Here is a 13,469-nt window from a genome sequence, read left to right as displayed (position 1 = left end):
ATGGGTCCAAACTTAACTGTTTGTCTTACAGAATTGTTGTTTTTAGCTTCAATTCAGTGTAAAGATGCTTTTGGCATGCACATTATAACTTCTAGACTTAAATATGTTACCTCTAAAATATGCACTTCAAAAGATAAGTCCATTAACCAAGCACAAACCCTAGGGAAACTTGAGGGAACCCTTTATTGTCACCTCAGTGGTCATCCTGGTCACTTTAGGTAGGCTCTCCTCCAGCACAAGGGGGGATTCGCTAGGATTGCAAAATCAATCCTTATACCTAAAGACAATTTCAAGATTTAGAAAAACAGAAATTTACAGTCCCCAATAAGGCGATTTCCTATGTTGCAGGAAACGTGGGGCAGAAGGGCGTTTCCGTACGGAAACGGGTACGAAACGCTGAAACGCGTTTGGTACAACCCTGAAACATGTTTCAGGCCGTACTACCACGTTTCGCGAAACTGAAACGTGGCCAGTACGGCCTGAAATGCGTTTCAGGACCGTACGACCCACGTTTCAGCATTTACTTGTGTTTTATTTTTTTATTTTATTTTTTATTTGTTTTCTAATCTATTCTTACGTTAGCCTAGTGACTTCTAGTTGCTTCCAGATGCCTGTCTAAAGTTATAAAAGTGAACTTTTGCCCTAGTGTTGATATGCAGTTCATGGTAATGTTAAATTCTTAAAAGTGATATTCTCCTTTATTTTTCATTTTCATCCTTTTACTTAAATTTTAAACATTACCATGAAATGACTCAAGATGTTTGAGAGTGGTTTCACCCTCATTGGATTTCATATGGAGAAAGTAGAATTTTAGATCTCACTCAAAATCCAGCAGACTTATCTGTTTTTCAGGATTTCAGGATTGGGGGGATTGCAATGTTTCCATTGGATTTTATCATGTACTAGGGTATGGAACTTGTATTTAATCAAGAGAACCAAGCCCTCTATGCAGGGGAGACTCCCAATAATCAAGAGAATGTAGGGTACTAGGGTATGAAACTTGTATTTAATCAAGAGCATTAAGGTCGTTCGACTATGTAGGAGGAGACTCCCAATCAAGCACGAGACAAGAAATTAGAAATTTCTCGTGGCTGATTTTGGATATTTTTATTTTCATTATGTGATTATTCATGAGTAAATGTGATGCAAATTTAGATACTTATCGTTTATGCATTGACAATTGACAGTTTTATCATAATGTAATAAATTAGAATGTATCATATATGCTTTATGATTGCACATATTTCTTAAATGTCCTAATATATATATATATATATATATATATATATATATATATATTCGCGTTTCCCCGTTTCCAAAATTTGGGGAGGTCGCGTTTCGTATCGCTTCCCGTTTCGGAAACTCGTACCTGTTTCCCCGTTTCGTGCAACCTTGGCGATTTCAAATAGACATGCACCTTGAGCAAAGAGCATGGAGTCAGGAGATGGATGAACTGATTGGACTCACTACAATAACAAATAACCCAGCAAAACCCACAAATCTTCAGTATTTACAGGTTACAACACATCTGAATGTTCACATACAGCTACATGTCAATGATAAATAGATATAATAACACAGATCTAACTTGCTTTCATTAAATATATGACATCAGATATGAAAGATGAAGCAGCAGGATAATTTTCAGTTGAATAACAGCCCTTAATAAATTTTCAAATCTGGTGTCAATCTAGCTGACGAGGATCAAAGAATCTCTCTTTTCAGCCCTTCCTTCACTCGTTAAGAGTCAAGACCAGAAGAAATAGCCAAATACAATATTCCAGCAAAGAAATCAGTAAAAACACGAAAGAATCAGCCTTCGTTGAATGCTACAACTTTGAAAAAACAAAGTTATAGAAAAACTCCAAATCTGCTCAATATCAGCACCTTAACAATTACCACAAGTGTTCTAGGATTTTTTTACATGTTAAAATCATACCGTGCATGTGAAATGGAGCCTTTCCTTTATAAGTTTAGATCCTAACTAACTCAACAATAAGATATTCAAAGAATGCTCTAGAAGGTCGGTCTTCCACATAGGCCACTGACCTGTTGTAAATGGTTCAGAAATTTGATGTGGTCCACATTGCCACATGTCACTTCCATAAGCACAATGCTCCATCACTTCGACTACAACAATCAATAATAACCCTTGGTAGTGAGCACTCCTCTTGATGTTGGCTTTGACTGCTGAAGATAGATTCCAAATGCCACTTGTCACCCTTCTAACTAGGGTGCTGCTCAAGGTGTTGTTGTGATTCCTCAATATGTGTGCCAAGTAGTTAATATAACCCCTTTATATGGAGCACATTAGGAAGGGTGACAAGTGTGCCATATGTGCCATTCTTTACCTTGAGAAGTGCATTGTATGCCTTCTTGGGTGGAGTGCTCCCCTAGATTATATACCTTTCACTAATTATAGAACAAAACAACTTCAAAATCTCCTTAGTCTAGGGTGTTTCTCAAAATATGTGTAAGATTCATCTTTCTTGGTCTTAATGAGGTGGATTATGCATCAAGAAACCTTGTCATGTTCAGCATTCATTTATTCTTGTGCATTTGATCTTAGATTATAAAATGAAACCCTCAAATACATTCCTTACAAGGTGTGCTTTGAATAGGGTGTGGAGGACATCTTGGAACCATCTTTGACCTTAACTTCCATGAATCATCCATAGATGCCAATTCTTAGAAGTAAGCTCCATGACCAATAAGCTTCACCCCAAACCCTCCTTGGCTCCATGATCAATAAGCATCACCCAACACCCTCCTTTTATGATTAGCACTCCACCTAAAAAGATGCCATTGTGCCATGTATCAAGTTATCAATACCTATTGCAACGTGACCTCCTAGAAGCTTGCCCTACACCAAAGGTCGTTTAATGATGGATCATGAATCTAAATACATAAAATCACTTGGCCAATCTCTGATGACCTCTAGGTAGTGAGAGATGCCACCAAAATAAGTAAATGTTTCCTTGAAAATTGTGAAGGTGTTCAAAACACATGCTCCAATATGAATAAAAATGTGTAGATAAGTGCCCCAAAAGGTGAGTCTTTGTCACATGTGCAACATTGCCTTCAAATATGTGAACTTGGCCATCAAACACATCAAAGACATGAATACCTTTCAACCATGTGAAAGAAAAGGTACTAACATCGGTATGTCCGCAAGACCATATCAGGTTTGAACCATTAACTCATAACAAGCTTCCAAAGTTGTTGTGCCCTAGTGCAATGTTGCTGAAAAGAATCACACCAAAAATGCATATTGGACTTAAATATTTAGGGGATCATAAGCTAAGGATATGAGATGGGTGTCATGTCCCTCCCTAAATTATTTTGGAATAGTACTAATTTCTACATTTTCGGGCCAATTTTGGCAGTGATGGGGGGCCATTCGATTTTATTAGGAGGCTAGACTTAGTAGAAGTTAAGTCGATGTGGTTAAGTATACGTGGGGGCCACCCATACTAGGGGAATACACATTCCCTAGTTCAATTTGCATGCAGGGGGCATTGATGGTTAGGTGAGGGTCCCACGATGGAGGGAAAATGGAGGGAAAAGTGCTCCACGAAATCTATATAAGGAAGGCAGCTCCCTTCATTTGGATATCTTATCTTTTGACATATTGAACTCAATCTTATTTGCTCGAGCTGCTTAGCCGGGTTACTGTGTTGCTTAGCACATGAGTGTCTCTGAGCAGAGATCTTAACCCTTGCTTAGGCGGACTTCGAGTGCCAGCCCTAGAAGGGAGTTCTTCTTCATCTCAGTTCGTAGCTTAAGTCAAATACCAGTAGCAGGGGGAGTAATAACAGCGCAGGGATTGTGCAGTCACAGTGTGAGGTACTCTGGTAAGTTGGCGAGACAGGAGCATCCTTCATCATTTTCGGGAGTATAGAGGGCAGTTACAGACAAGAGGGCCATCCTACATGCAATTCATATTTCATCACATGCGGGACTGTGTCATCTCCTCCATGACTGCGCAGTCATTGGAGTGAGACTCTTTGGGGCAGCACCATCCAGGGAAGTTTGGAGTTGGGAGATCATTTGGAGGGCCATTTGAGGAGGATTGTTGGAGTTGGGAGAGCAGAGATTGACAGGACTAGTCACAGCAACATCATTCGAAATTGGAGGAGGGCTAAGCTATGAAGGGTCAATTTTTGAAGGTTGGAACCAAGGGAAACCCTTTCTGGGTTTTTCTGGGTTTTGGGCAAGGATCACATTCCTAATTTTATAGAATTTTCTGGGCAGATCTAAGGGGTCAAACAGGGGTCCCAACTCAGCCAGCAGCTAGAGGAGCTAAGGGGAATTTAGGTCAAAATTCCGAGGTCAACATTTGGCCAATTCCTTCGTGGGTTATTCTAGGTATTTGGTGGAGAGGTCAGGGTTAATTTCCAGTAATTTTTTTAGCACCAGAGGTGGGGTTTCCAACAGCATCTTTACAGCAAACAACATAGTTTCACAAGGGCAGCGCAAGGCATCATTGCAGCAGTTATTTGTGCCATCTGGCCTTGACATATTACCACTTGGGTTTTATCACGCTTTCCATTGAGGAAAGCCTAGGTGCACCACTTCCACATTATTGTACTTTTCCCCCAAATTATAATAAAATGGCTCAGCTGTTGGTTATTCCTGGACTTTTTATGGTGTTGTTTTTATTATTTTCTTTGCATAGCACTATTTTTCCTAGTTTGGAACATTACAATGGGATTGAATTCAAGCTAATGAGGATACAGATCCCTAGGAGATGGTGCATGCATATGTGCATGCTCTCGATATGCATGCTTATCTAGGACAGCCACACATGCATGATTGGGCACCTAAGTAACCTGACACGGGGATTTGGGATTCGTCGGATACTGGGATTCGAGTGTCTGATTTAGACAAGTTCACCCCCTGGAACAAGACATTATTTTATTATATATATATATATATATATATATATATTAAAAATTAGATATTTCTTACACAAATTCTCATTAATGGTACAAATTCATTGATTTCAAACATAGATCTTCATCTAGATGTAAGTTTTATTGTTTACAAAGTAAGTTAGTAACATTATAGCATGCATAGTACATACAAAATGCAAATACATGTCACATAAATTATAAATCAATGAATCATAAAATTCTAAATTCATAATGATAAATCATAATACATATTCAATTCATCAATGATCCAATAGGAGAAAGACAAGATAGTAAGATAAAGACACTGAAAATGGTAGTTTTCTCATTAAGTCATCAAAATCAAAATGTGTTACATAGGTAGTGCAATGCCAATGGCAAATAGAAATAAAAAATACAAAACAACTACAGGTATACCAGCCTCAAGGAAGTAGCTAGCCCATGACTCATGAATCATCAATCCTCATAGTCATCATCAGAATCATCATCACTGTCCTCATCATCATGGTCACCACTGCTCTCCTCTGCATCCTCCTCCTCTCCTGTATCCATAGTCGTCTCTGCGTCTACTGGTGTGGAGGATGACCCCTCTACAATATCACCATCATCAAATCTAACAAGCTCTAGCACTGGATCATTGAGATCCATGTTGGCCAATGCCAACTCAACACTGTTGTCCAGACCCATATCATCAGGAAAGATATCCCACATCTTTGTCTTTCCCTTCAACCACTCTTCCCTCTGCCTGTAAATAAGACGAAGGTTGGTGTGCACATACACCATTGTCTCTGCCCTGGATTGCTCAAGCCTGCTCTTCTTAACACTATATAAACTCCCATATGTGCTCCAATTCCTCTCGCAACAAGAGGATGAAGTCACCTGAGAGAGGAGCCTCATGGCTAACTGTTGTAGAGGAGGGCTTGTTGCCCCATGATTTTCCCACCAAGAATAGGGCTTCTTAGCCCCCCTGTCTCTAATCACATCATATCTTGCAAATCGACCAATGCCAATGGAAAACTCTGCAAAGGCATCCTCCACCTCATCAAGCAATGCTCTATCCTGAAAAACCCGCCTAAATGCATCTCTCCTCCCCTATGAGATTTCACCATCCATATGAGGAGGGAATCTACGGGAAGGTCCACCATTTAGCAACTCATGGTTGTAGTATTTTGGGTTCAATGAGTGAGCCAAACAATGTAAAGGTGTGCAATTCTTGTCCCATCTGCTGACAAAAATATCCTGTATATTACCACAGAAGGCCTCTAGTGATGTCTCATACTCAGGGCACTCACTCTGTAGAATAATGCTCCTCACATATTCAATCATGGAAACCCATCCCTCATAAACCTCTCCTAAGATGGGTTTGTTTGTATCAGCAAATCGAAGCATAGAAATGATAGGGTCCATGATCTGAATAATTAGATCTACCCTCTCCCAAGCATTATCTAGCATTGTGTCCTTCACCCTTTTAGAGGTTAGTTTATTTGTATTTCTCCAAAAAGACCAAACTCTGAAATAACCATGGCCCCAAGAGCGGTCTTGACCTCCCTCAACCGCTTCAACATGATGAATGAAGAGGCAAACCGTGTATTATCAATCTTCAACAATGATAGATTGTTGTACTCCTTATAGATAGTGAGGGCATTTGTATGATTTTGCACAAAGTTACGGATATGTCGTGCATCCTCAATAATGCTACCAATCCAAAGCACATCAGAAGCAATGGATTTCAGTGGTAAGTTCAATGAATGGCCAATGCAAGGTGTCCAAAACACTTGTGGATATTTAGCTTCCACAATCAAGCCAGCAGCCTTACAAACAGGTGCATTATCTGTAATGATTTGCACACAAGAATCAACACTTACATCTTCAATAACTTTAATAAACAACTCACCCATAAATTGTGCATCCTTATATTCTCCAAGTGTATCCACTACTTTCAAGAAAATTGGACCATTCAAGGAGGACACCATAAAGTTGATGAGTGGGTGTCGTACTGGATCTGTCCATCTATCAGAAACAATACTAACCCCAGATGTTGGCCATGATACTTTAATAGGCTCAAGCATTTTTTGCACCTCTTTTTTTTCCTTCGTCAACAATGTGGTTCTAAGCTTTTCTGAACCAGGAAGCACATACCATGATGGAGACCCATGAGTTAGAGCTTGGAACATTTCAATAAATAGAGGTGAGCGTGCAACATTAAAGGATATGAAGTTTTGATAGAAGAAAAAGGCAATGGTGAGATCAAGCTCTTCCTGTTTCTCTTTTTGAAAAAACTTGTCCACTGGACCAAGTGAAATTGCCTTTATTTTTGTTGCTTGTCCCCCAATAGAACTCTCAAATAGAAATTTGGTGGTGCCTTTCCTCAAAAATGGAAGGGGGTCATCATTCTTAGTTTTTTTTTTATTTTGCAGCCACATTTTCCATACCAACAGTGAACTATTTTTCCATTTCTTTCCTCTTTTGTAAAGAAACTTGTGTACAAGCTCCAACTCCACAACCTGGTAAAGCCAACAAATGGCCTTTCACATGGTAATATGTGCTTGTGAAAGTATTGTGGCAAAAGTTGCATCTCCAATTCACATTGCCTCCTCCCTTCCCCTTGCTGCTTGGCCCATCCACTCTTGTGGCATATTTCCACAAGGGATATTTCTCAATGTTACCTTTAGGAGGAAGTCTTGCCTCAACATTACTTGCAGCAGACTCTGATGATATTGGGGGAGGAGGGACATTCTTCCCCTTCCTTTGCCCCCTACCTGCTGCCCTTGATTGAACCATGAATACTGTAAAAAGAAATAAACAAAACATGCACAAATTTGTAAAATAAATGCATATACAAACTGTTGTAATACAAATGAAAAAAAATAGAGAGGAAATGTACTTACTTGTTGCTTGAATCTCCTTGAAAACGCTCCAAACCCTTGGCTCCTTGCTCCAAACTCCTCACAAAAAACCCACATCTCAACTATTGCAAAAGAAATGACAGCAAATGAGGAAAAAAAGAGTCATTTCCGCCCTTTATTGGCCGCGCGGGTCCCAGAATTCCAAATTCATGTCCGAATTTCGGGACACGATGTGTCCGATCGGGACACGATCCGGATTCGATCGTGTCCCAATCAGACACAACGTGTCACGAAATCTGGACACGATTTAGGTCGAATCGTACCTGATTCAAAGGATTCAGACACGTGGCCCTCTAAGAGCGAATCCGGTTTCAGAGTTGGGCACATGTTTCTAGGTTGAGTTAGCGTTAAGGTTTCTATCCTAACCTAGGTGCTCCACTACGATGGACATCTTTATTGTAAACCCTACTATCTTCCTCTTCTATAAGGGAAACATAGGGCCTCATACAATAAAAGCCTCTTATAACAATGTTGCTTAGTACAATCAAATGTAAAATACATCTTATTGACCAAATGAAGTACCTTGTAAGTCTAGGCACAAACAAGAATGTCCATGCCACCCACATAAAAAACCATGTGTCATCTTTCAATGAATATGTCGAGTAAGGAAAAAGGTTCCTCCCAAAGCTGTAAGAGATCTCACCCTATAGCTAATTTCTATTCATAGAAACACATTGTTAATATCCTTTTGCCAACAGGGACGACACAGGACATTATTAGATCCCTTTTAGTAAATCTATGCTTAATAACCAAATCTTAAAACTGAAAAGAAAATCAACCAACCAATAACCCTGACTTTCAAGGATAATGAGCTAGATCCCAAATAGATGAGACTCTTTGAATTCTTTATGAATCTCAAGCTTTCCATGTCAAATGCAACTATTGTTCCCAAGACCACATACACTGCTAAGACCCCAAAAGTTCTTAAGGTACAAAGTATAATTCCATTGTCAAGACTTCCAAACACATATACTAGAGATGATGACCTCTAATCTATACTAGGCCACCTTGATCTTTTGAAACCAGTAAAACAAGTTTACATCATCTAACATTGAAGTGTAACCCAAAACCAAATACTCTTAATAGACATCTCCATGTGATCTAATTATGCCATTCTCCCAAAAGGATGTGCAGGAGAGCATTTAATGTACGATCTCAAGAGTAACAACACTCATGTCAATTTTAATAAAATATTTAACAAGTAATATAAATTAGGTAACCACCCCTAGAGTAGAATTGATAAACCACACTAATGCTTCAATGTCCCTTGTAAGCTCGTCACCTTTTGTTTTAACACTAATTAATAAATTAGCTAACAGTCCTTGAACAAGGATTGCTAACCCATACTAATGCTTCCAGAATCCTTACTCCCTATGAGCTTGCTCTTCAATGCATGTTCTAGATCTAGGTATAAAAGGTTCATTGTATATATCATAAGGCTTCTCCTGAAATTCATGCAGTTGTCTGCATTCACAAGTATAGTCTATTTCCTGATCATGGAAAATGTAGCTTGATTAGGATACAACAATTATGAATATACAATTCCCCCCAACTGGCTGCCTTTGTTGCATGTCTCACTCCATGTCCCTTCTAAGTTAGGCACCATAATCAGTACCAACAGGTTTGCACTGGGTACCATCCATTATTGTGGAGAAGTAACCACGAGTTTCGCTACGAGGTGTCCCTTGGTATTATTTAAAGGGAAAAAAGAAAAAAAGGAATCATGAATATGTTCTTGAAAACAGGGAATATAGATCAGCTATAATTATTCATGTTTCATCATGTTGCTGCAATCTTAAAATGTTTCTTAATTGCTATTTTGTCAAATTAAATTCTTTAACTGAAATAAATCAAGAGGTACACCTCCCATGCGTTCTGCCACAGCACCAGTAACAAGCCCTCCAAGCATATCCAGGACCAGAACATCCGCATATGCACTGACATTTGCCACAGAAAGGAGAAGAGAGAGAGTATCCATTCGCAAAAACCTGTATACTTAATATGATTAGAAGACTGCTCAAAAATAAAAATAAAAATGGGACAAATAACAAAAGTGTAAGCTCTTATGCCTAGCTAATATCTATACAAAAATTATATGAAATTTTAGTTGTCACCTAAGCCTATATGCAAATTATGAAATTGAATATATTGCAAGATTTTAAAAATTGAACTTGCTTAAGTAGGCACTCCAGGATAAGTCGCATAAAACCAACTTGCCAAACAACGGTATCAAAATATTTCCATTTTTTGAGTTAATATAGCAGTATATTTCATCATAAGTAAACATCTTTAGAACTATTTAAGATATGTCAGGGACAGCAGTTGTGGGGGTTGTTGATTTTTAAAGAGTTCTCCAAACTGATAATTGATTCTTATGCTTATTAATCTTATCTTACATCATTGATCATCATAAATCAATTACACAGAATTTCAATAATAAAACAATATGCCAGTAAGATCACAAAGAGACAACCACACAAGAACACGTTATTTTACCCTGGGAAAACCCACATAGGGGAAAACCCAGCAACCTTTTCAATAGATAAATCTTCAAATCAACAGAGATACATCTTAGTCAATAACTAGGTCAAACCTGGTCCATCCTCCTAGTCAAGACAACTGCCCACAAGATAAGTTTGGCCTTTTGCAATCCTCAGAATTCAATCTCCTTCTGCTCTTCTTCACTACAGAAATTTGGCCTGTAATCTTCTCCTCATCTGAAAATTTGTCTTCCTTGTTACACGTGCAAAAGCCAAGAGACAATAGGAAATCCACAAGAGCAAGGTCTAATAGAGAGAGAGAGGCTTCTCCTCATCTCCGTCCTTCTAATTCTGGCCCTCCTTCGCATGATCAACAGAAAAGACACTTCATTGGATGGGTGATCTGAATTGCTTCTTGGAGAGGAGGTCGAGTCCTTTGAATAGACATCTTAAGGGTTGAATGGGTGCCTCTTAGAGGCTGGGCCGACTTGACTAAAAGAAGGCCGACTTCAACTTTTGGAGCCAAAAATTTTGCTTTTACAAATTCAAATTTTTCTCGTTTAAAAAGTCCAAATGGTGTTATGAATAAAATATATGTAAATAATATAAATATAAATAATGATGATAATTATAATAAGTATTAGTTTATTAGTAATTAGTTCTGAAGAGGCATGTCTAAATGAGACATGATCTTCCATGAGATGTACCTGCCTAGGGTATATAAGCAGGCCCTCACTCTCATTTGTAACATCATTCTCATTCATACCTTTTAATATATATTCGTGTATCTTCAATGGAGGTCTACATATTCCAAGGGTTCTCCATTGAAGATACATGAACATATATTAAAAGGTATGAATGAGAATGATGTTACAAATGCGAGTGAGGGTCTGCTTATATACCCTAGGAAGGTACCTCTTCATGGAAGACCATGTCCCATTTAGACATGCCTCTTCAGTACTAATTACTAATAACCTAATCCTTATTATAACTATCATTATTTATATTTATATTGTTTATATATATTTTATTCATAACATTGTCTTCCACTTCAAAAAGCTTTGTCCTTAAAGCTTGCTAACGAAAATGCTTGATCTCTTTTTCTATTTCGAATGTCTTCTCGTCTCGGAACTACCATCTTAGTTGATACAAGTTGATATGATCCTCTAAGTGATAAACAAAAACGTCGCACTAATAAGGGATCAGACCATCCTAAATTAATCTTTGTGGAATCTTGCGGTCACTGAAAACTTGTAACGAATTGTTATCACATGAATGGATTGCACTGACATTGGTATTCTTTGGAACATCAGTTTGTTGTTTCTATTCTAAATGGTACAGATTCGTAGCTTGATTGAGTTGTCTACTCTCGTGATTCGGATGTTGATAGGGAATTCTTTTGGTTTGACTTTCCCTTATTAGGTGTGTGGCAAAATTTTCGTTTGGAATTTTCATCATCTGAATTGCAACATGTGAGTGTATTTTTCCTTCAACTGACTGATCCTCTTCTTGAGTTGTGGTACTGACTAGTTCGGTATTCGTTCCTTTATCTTCAACTAGAGATGTTACGACTGGCAACTTCGATACTTCCCAGGTATGTCGATTGACAACAACCTAAATGTAATAGTTGAGCATGCACATTTGCCAGGGGAGTCTCGATCAGCACCAATGGCCAACCAATTTATGGACAGACTCCTTTGATTGTCTTGGTATGACGTCTATAGTATATACACATCATCATGGGGTGATCAGCATGCTCTAGCAGGAGTTTGTCAGAGGAGGTGGCATTGGCAGGCCACCAGAAGGTAACTTGTATGGAGCTGGGGAATCTTCACTTTTGTGTGAGGCATAGAGGATGCAGAGGAGCGGAGCAGTGGTGGCATCAATGCTTACACATAGGGAGATTCACTTCTCGGATCCCTCAAGGGGGATTTCGAGTGAATATCCATTCATCGGCGGGTATAGTGATGCGATGGTGGAGGTGAAGATATTGATCAGGTGTGGGCCGACACGTAGAGACACAACTCTAGGCCATCACATCTAGGGGTGTGTGGGAGTATCTAGCATTGAGCAGTGGACTATAGGTGGACATGGAGGTGCATGGTGGTCTACCATAGCATGTTGGATCGCGTTGTGGAGTAGGAGTGCCTTACATCACATTGAGTACACGCGAGGAGTGACTGGTGCCTTGGCGCAGACAGGACACAAGATGGTACAGGATCGTATAGCCTTAGTCAGGGGTATCCAGTGGTGTACAGGGACAGGTTGCGGCATACAACAGCATGTCGAGGAGTACAGTGATACTTGGTGGTATGCGGTAACACATGATGCAGCGCAGCGAGATCTTGGAGAGTTGCCTCCAAGGAGATTTATGGACTAAAGCATTGGGTGTCCCATTGGATGCAGCTCACCTAGGATCGACGAGGACATTGTTGATAATATAGGGATAACAGGTTTAGCAGAGATAGGGCTTCGAAAGAGTTATCAGCAAATCTGAGGTGGAGAGAGTGTCGTTGGTAGGATCACTCTTGAGCGATCAGCAGACTTTTGATCATACCCGCCCATCATCCTCTAGTGTTGCTTATAGTCATAGAGTGTTTCATTGTTGCCCCTTGACACTCTCCATTCAGGCAGCACGGAATGGGAGGCTCACCCTATACAGTTGGATGAGACACCGTGTGTCAGAGATGAGAGGAGACTCTCCAGTTGAGACCCTTGGTAGATGCACGAGTTGTCAGATACAAGCTTAGGAATGGCGTGATCGATTGCCGAGGTAGCGTATGTTCCACCTCTGGGCTCACACTTGGGGGGTGGTGGATGGTAGACTTCGTCTACAGGAGTGTAACCAGACTCCGAACAGTGTCCAAGTGTATCATCAAGAGTTGGGATAGAGGATTTCATTGCGTGGTCTGGCAGAAGCAGGGCAGGTTCACATGCGTGGGACATACTCCTGATACTTGGGGTCCACCCAAGGGATACATACAGGGGTCAGAGATGAGGGCCAGATCAGTTGTAACAGGTAGCAGCGCCACGCAGCGACATCCTGTGAGGAGTGGGAATTATGAGCTCCCCGTATGTTTGGGGGATCCGAGGACCCGGTTAGTGGGTGGATCACTCCCCTTTGTGATGAGCAGGATCGTGGCAGAGGGTGATCCAGTTAACTTTGGATT

At 39.8% G+C, this 13,469-nt stretch overlaps 1 protein-coding gene across 1 annotated transcript in view; it reads right to left on the bottom strand.

Annotated features, from left to right (window-relative positions):
• The window catches only part of LOC149180304 (eukaryotic initiation factor 3 gamma subunit family protein), a 430,646-nt gene that overhangs the window by 219,273 nt on the left and 197,904 nt on the right, over positions 1-13,469 (bottom strand). Inside the window, exon 7 of the mRNA XM_089416013.1 lies at positions 9,683-9,807. Within this exon, the coding sequence (XP_089272139.1) occupies positions 9,683-9,807 (125 nt within the window). The remainder of the gene's footprint in view (positions 1-9,682; positions 9,808-13,469) is intronic.

The sequence above is a fragment of the Pinus tabuliformis genome, chromosome 3_2, assembly GCF_031772625.1.
Source record: "Pinus tabuliformis cultivar Carrire ecotype Pingquan chromosome 3_2, CPIR1, whole genome shotgun sequence".
Taxonomy (NCBI): Eukaryota; Viridiplantae; Streptophyta; class Pinopsida; order Pinales; family Pinaceae; genus Pinus; species Pinus tabuliformis.
The sequence above is the reverse complement of the archived record's forward strand: the minus strand, read 5'-3'. Positions and strand labels throughout refer to the sequence as shown.